Source organism: Ipomoea triloba, chromosome 14 (assembly GCF_003576645.1).
Source record: "Ipomoea triloba cultivar NCNSP0323 chromosome 14, ASM357664v1".
Classification (NCBI taxonomy): Eukaryota; Viridiplantae; Streptophyta; class Magnoliopsida; order Solanales; family Convolvulaceae; genus Ipomoea; species Ipomoea triloba.
In genome coordinates, this window is record NC_044929.1 from 21,051,324 (window position 1) to 21,057,323 (window position 6,000).

The 6,000-nt window shown below is 38.2% G+C and overlaps 2 protein-coding genes across 2 annotated transcripts; one reads left to right on the plus strand and one right to left on the minus strand.

Moving 5' to 3' along the window:
* Window positions 1–532: 532 nt before the first annotated feature.
* LOC116005072 (40S ribosomal protein S4-1-like) lies at window positions 533–3,394 on the minus strand. Its single transcript, XM_031245302.1, has 5 exons — window positions 3,265–3,394; window positions 2,024–2,101; window positions 1,745–1,925; window positions 1,464–1,561; window positions 533–1,288 (listed from the first exon to the last, which is right to left on the minus strand). The coding sequence occupies exons 1-5, from the start codon at window positions 3,265–3,267 to the stop codon at window positions 854–856; spliced, it is 795 nt and encodes a 264-aa protein (XP_031101162.1). The 5' UTR covers window positions 3,268–3,394; the 3' UTR covers window positions 533–853.
* A 152-nt stretch (window positions 3,395–3,546) lies between these two features.
* LOC116005074 (mitochondrial import inner membrane translocase subunit TIM22-4-like) lies at window positions 3,547–5,656 on the plus strand. The gene is made up of 4 exons (XM_031245303.1): window positions 3,547–4,023; window positions 4,216–4,406; window positions 4,663–4,735; window positions 5,285–5,656. The coding sequence occupies exons 1-4, from the start codon at window positions 3,858–3,860 to the stop codon at window positions 5,368–5,370; spliced, it is 516 nt and encodes a 171-aa protein (XP_031101163.1). The 5' UTR covers window positions 3,547–3,857; the 3' UTR covers window positions 5,371–5,656.
* Window positions 5,657–6,000: the final 344 nt, after the last annotated feature.

The following is a 6,000-nucleotide window of genomic DNA, read 5'->3' on the forward strand; positions in this document are numbered from 1 at the left end:
ACTATTGCGAAATTACCAATTTGGTCCTCGACAATTTTTCTTGCCCAATTAAGTCCTTGACTTTGAAAATTTTAACCAATTTGGTCCTCCGTTTATTTTGGTGTTAAACAACAGTTAAATCGGGACCAAATTGGTAATTTTGCTTTATTCAATGGACCATTTCGGTAATTAATTTTTGACTGAAATGATCCTTTGACTATAATAAAATTACCAATTTGGTCCCGATTTAACGGATATCAAACTGTAAAATAAACGGAAGACAAAAATGGTTAAATTTTTTAAAGTCGAGAACTTAATTGGGCAAGAAAAATTGTCGAGGACCAAATTGATAATTTTGCTATAGTCGAGGGACCATTTCGGTAATAAACTCTTATTAAATTAAATATTTATCTGGCCAACTCAATCGAAATTACGCTTTATAATCAAATATAAGGGACTCCTTAATAGAGCAACTTTCACAATTTTAATAAAATTTATGCCAACATATAAGGGAGAAAGGTAACATAGATGAAAATTGCTCCTGCAAATATAATATTTTTCGCAAAAAGTAAGGCCAACAACAAATTAATTCCAGCTGCCTGTCTCTTGCATGAGAGTCACATGTGCATTTTTGTAATAAGATTTTTTTTGTTTTAAGATTTTCTTTTCTCTTTTTTCTTCCCTCTCATCTTCTCTTCCCTATCCTTTCCTTATATCCAACAAAAAGAAATGCAGTAACACAAATTTGTCAAATGCAAAAACAGCTCACATCTAAAAGCAAGAAGTTCAATGAGTTTGGTGAAACAAAATCCCGTTCAAGTGATAAAATACTTCAAATTAGATATAAGGCTATGAAGTAATGCTGACAGTTGTATTAAGCAGTGGTTGCAGACTGAGCAGCAAGCCTCTTCTTGGCTTCTTCAATGATGGTCAACTTGATACCTTTCCCCTTGGGTAGAGATACCCAAGGCTTGGTACCTTTGCCAATGGTGAACACATTTCCTAAGCGGGTAGCAAACTCGTGTCCAAGGGCATCCTGGATGTGGACTGTCTCAAAGCTACCCTTATGTTTCTCCCTGTTCTTAATCACTCCAACACGCCCCCTGTTTCTTCCACCAGTCACCATAACAACATTTCCAACATCAAACTTGATGAATTCAACAATCTTGTTGCTCTCCAAGTCCAACTTGACAGTGTCGTTGGCCTTGATGAGCGGATCAGGATAACGGATGGTCCTGCCATCATAAGTGTTAATGTATGGAATTCCCTTTTTACCAAATTGCACAGAGCGGACCTTGCAAAGCTTAAACTGCAAAATAGGAATGCAGCAGGAAGTTAATATTGGACAAAAGGATTCCAACCATGAGATAAAAGCAAGAGTAGATAACAATTCATCAAAGCAACAGTGCTTGCAATTAATATTCCTATCAGTGAAAAATAGAGCTATTCCACATCCTACACTCTGAAAAGAGATGTATACCAACCTTTGCCTCTTCATCTCTAATGGAGTGAAGACGGAACCGTCCTTTAGTATCATAAAGTAGACGGAAGTTCTCATTTGTCTTCGGAATTGAAACAACATCTGAAAAGTCAAATGTTTGATGGATTTCTCCACTGTCAAGCCACTTTAAATAAATTACAACAAGTAAAACATGCATACACTGAAGTACGTAGTAATTCTCTATCAATACTTGCTCATCAAAATCAGGACCTTGGGGTATTTCAACAAATTAACAGAAATAACCTAAAAAGGAAATGTACTCACCCATGAAACCAGCAGGGTATGTCTTGTCTGTCCTAACCTTGCCATCAACCAGAACATGGCGTTGCATCAAAATTGAAATGACCTCATGATAAGTAAGGGCATACTTAAGCCTGTTTCGAATGATGAGGATCAATGGCAAGCACTCCCTTGACTTGTGAGGTCCAGATGAAGGCTTAGGGGCCTGCAAAAGCAATTTAGAAAGACCACAGTTAAGGAAACAGTGGAACTCAGCAAGAAAACAATCATTGGATAACAGTTTTTCCATAGTCCTTCACTTACAAAAGCTCCCCCAAGTTTGTCAAGCATCCAATGCTTAGGGGCATTGAGCCTCTTCATGTGCTTCTTCAACCCTCTCGCCTGCAAACAGAAAGCAATTAGAATACATAAACTCAATATGATAAAGCAAATCATACCAATGAGACAAAAAAAAATACATAAATCCAAAACTTCAAAGATTTCTGATCAGGAATTCAGGTATGCAAAAAGAACTACAATCAAATGGTTCAAAAAAGGAGCAGATCAAGGTCACATCTAATTGCAAAAGGCCTAAAACCTAACAAGCCTGAAGATAAATTCATAAAAACTAAAATCTGTAGACAGAGTTACTTACGGAAGCTTAGCTTGAAATAATGCTCTATATATATATAACAATAAGTGATTTTAAAACAGGGACTTGTTTGGACTTGTTTGTTCATTTTAATTCACTTAAAAGTAAGAAAATGGGATTCAACTTGGCGTTGTTCATTCATAAATAGATATGTTCTCTTCCTTACTCGGAAGAATGTGATAACAGAGCCATAAAGTTGGTGAAACACATACAGGTGAACAGCTTCTTTTTCTCATGGATTAGACATTAGTTAATTACAATTAGTGGATAACGTAGAAGATACGGAGTCTAAGAAGCTTGCTGCATATATGCCCCCAATCCCAAGTCTAACTGCTGCTCCAGTTGAATCTTTGTTGGAGTTGGATTACAGTATTTGGAGAATGAAACTTGAAAAAAGATTTGATCTTGTTGCATGTTTCTGCGTTTCCCTTAAAAAAATGAATGAGCATATACAATAATTCTCATATGAAACAACATGCTTCTAATGTTTCTATTTAACATTCCCCATTGGCCCCTTACTCTTCTTTGATGTCACAAAGTAGAATTATTGTCCAATACTGACGAATTCCTTCTCCATTAGAATGCAGCTGCGAAGACTATTACATTGTAACATTTGAATAAATCTTTCGTACATATATATTTCAGTATATTTCAATATATATATGTATATCCACACATTTACACAGAGGAAAGAACAGATAAAAGGGAGGTCACTAGTTCCAGTGAACATAGACAAATTTACGAAATTACTCATCAATGACTCAATATTCAACATGTAGACTACAGATCCAAACTGAGGAATCCTCATTTTTAACAAAGAATGAAAAGTGGAACAAAGAAGTGAATAACAATGACAAACACAACAATATAAACAGTTTATCAACGATTAACTTAAACGAGAAGAGATAGTAACCATGTTGGTGGTGGTGAACTGAGAATCGCCGCCGCCGCGCTAAATCTTCAGCCTTCGCGGCTGTGTTCTGTAGGATTCGGGCGCTTGATGCTGAAATTGCCACCTCAAATGAATAAACCCTATGTTGAAGATGAGCGTTTATATTAGGTTTGATATGAGGTTTCACCACTCACCAGTGAGCCCAATTTATTTGGGCCATTTCCAGGCCTTTTGTAAGCCCAAGCCCAATTAATAAATCTTTATATCATGGATCATGGACCTGTTAATTGGCCATGGCGTAGTGGACCTAAAATCCGAATTCCTAACATCAAAGATTCAAATCAAAATCCCTAAAATTCGCTAGTCGTGGACAGCGATTACCGCCGGGACCGATCGGCGCCTCTTCTGCTTCTTCTGTGAACGTCTCCGACTCTCCGTGCTCTCCAGTCTCCGGTGGACCAATTCTCCTCTCGCTGTCTGTCTTCGAGTCTCGACGGCGACTAGCCGCTTCAGCGCAGTTGTTCTCGCCAACCGAAGCCGCTCAGTAGCACAGTCTCCGGCTTCCAGTAGAATCTCACCTTTGAACCGAAACTGTTTCTGCCGCCGGAGCCGCCATGAGTAACGATCCTGCAAATGATCCCCAAAATGCGTCGTCCTCGAGCTCCCAAGAAGCCGATAAGCCACCGATCGAACCCATTCGCCTCCCAACAGTCGAGGAAATTCGAGGCCAGGACATTTGGAACAACTGCGCCGTTCGCAGCGTCTCCAGCGGCGTCATGGGTATGTTCTCACGTCTCTAATCTCAGAAAATTTAGCCCTATAAATCATCGTATAGACTATTGAGCAGTTCCGAATGATTCTAGCTTCCCAGTGTCCAGTTTGGTTGGTGATTGTGTGTTTTGAATTCTTAATAATATATGGATTTATAATGATGTTTGCAAAGGAGTAATTCCGGGAGTTGTGTGTTTGTAGGAGGGGGACTAGGATTGTTCATGGGTCTGTTCTTAGGTGCACTGGACAATCCTATAATGCAAGATGAAATGACTGCCAGGCAACAAATTGTGTTCCAAGCAAAGCAGATGGGTAGGAGGAGTTGGAGTTCCTGCAAGACCTTTGCGGTTATGGGTTTCATTTTCTCAGCTGCTGAATGTGTTATTGAGAAGGTGAATGAAGTGTTAATGAAAAACAAAAAATTACTTTAAGGTTCTGTTCACATGTTTTGTTGTAATTATAGGAAACTGGCAAAACAAATGATGAGTAAATGGGATATCGAGTGTTATGAATTGCGTTGTTTCACCAGTTAGTTAAACTCTGTTATTTGTTGTTCCTTATTGCCTTATTGTAATGTTCTTTTGGTGGTATGGTGATAACTTTGGAATGAAATTTATGAGAGATTGATCTTGGGTGGTTTCTTTGTAGGCACGGGCAAAGCATGATACTACAAACACAGCAGTTGCTGGATGTGTAACGGGAGGCACATTATCAGCCAGAGGTAAATTGTTGCTTTGACCACGAGAAGTATAATAGAATAATCCGCATAGCTTTCCAAGTATCCAGTTTTTGAATGTATGTTGTGTTTCTAATGCTCTAAGTTCTCCTAGCACTTGTCATTGCCTTAAATGTTTCATGGATCTGCTATACCATGTTGAGCCTTTCTACACATTGCATAACATTGACAGAACATTTGGTTGAACTAATAGTGAAATTGTACAAAAAGAGCATCGTGTCATTGCTGTTCGCCTGTTCTTGAATATACATGTCGGCTGGGAGAGTAGATGCCTATTGGTCGAAATTAATTGCACTTTTTGAGATCAGCTAGAGTAATTGCACTTTTTTTTTTTTTCCTAATCACGAACTTCAAGTCATTAGGATTGCATCAGTCTATCATATGACAAAATTACTTTCTCATGCCTAATACTACATCTTTGCCTTGAGATGCAATTTGCAAACAACTTTTATTTCTTTTTTCGTTTATTTTGGCTGCCTTAGCTACACTTGGCACTCTCCATTTCTGCTAATTCCCAAAAACGCATTGTTTCAGGAGGTCCAAAGGCCGCGTGTGCTGGTTGTGCTGGCTTTGCTGCATTCTCAGTCGTGATAGAGAAGTTCTTAGAAAGGTACCACTAACAATTTGCAGATTCATACGAGACACAGAGAGTTGTAGCCAAGCGAGATATCGTGACTAGCATCATTCTTTTTTTCCCCCAACATTATCGTTGATTAATTTTTCTCCTTAGAAGAGGGACCTCATTGAAAGTGTTATGTACCTTAAAGATCTACCATTAGCACAACTTCTCCCTGGCCTGGGGAAAGTTGAGGTGATCACATAAAGCTTTGAGATCATTACAGACATTCATTACGTATTACAACAAAGTTGTATTTTTCAGGGTATGGAAGGATTCATGTCCCATTTTGTTGGTGTTGGTACTACGTCTTTATTTTTCTTTTTTCCTCCTCTATTTATTAATAAAATAAATAAAATACTTTTTTTTTAAGTCGTATGCTGAAAACAATTTCAAATCAAAATAGAAATGCCATTTGTATTTGATAGTTTTTTAATCAGGCTCACCACAAAATTGGATAGGATAGAAATAGTTATTGAATACTGTTTTGATCTGTAATGAAAATGTTTTGAAAATTGAATCCAAAATGGTTAATAAGGTTGGAAGAAATCAAGTGGAGTTTGATGTTGTTAAAGAAGATGATAATGCCTATAAATGATTCAGGACCCCCCCCCCCCCCCCCCCCCCCCCCCCC

Coding starts and splice junctions, on each gene's coding strand:
- LOC116005072 (XM_031245302.1), bottom strand. Junction 1,562..1,744: donor ATACCCTGCTGGTTTCATGG/GTGAGTACATTT, acceptor TTGACTTTTCAG/ATGTTGTTTCAATTCCGAAG. Junction 1,289..1,463: donor TTAGAGATGAAGAGGCAAAG/GTTGGTATACAT, acceptor CCTATTTTGCAG/TTTAAGCTTTGCAAGGTCCG.
- LOC116005074 (XM_031245303.1), top strand. CDS start 3,858: ATGAGTAACGATCCTGCAAATGATCCCCAAAATGCGTCGTCCTCGAGC. Junction 4,024..4,215: donor CGTCTCCAGCGGCGTCATGG/GTATGTTCTCAC, acceptor GTGTGTTTGTAG/GAGGGGGACTAGGATTGTTC. Junction 4,407..4,662: donor CTGAATGTGTTATTGAGAAG/GTGAATGAAGTG, acceptor GTTTCTTTGTAG/GCACGGGCAAAGCATGATAC.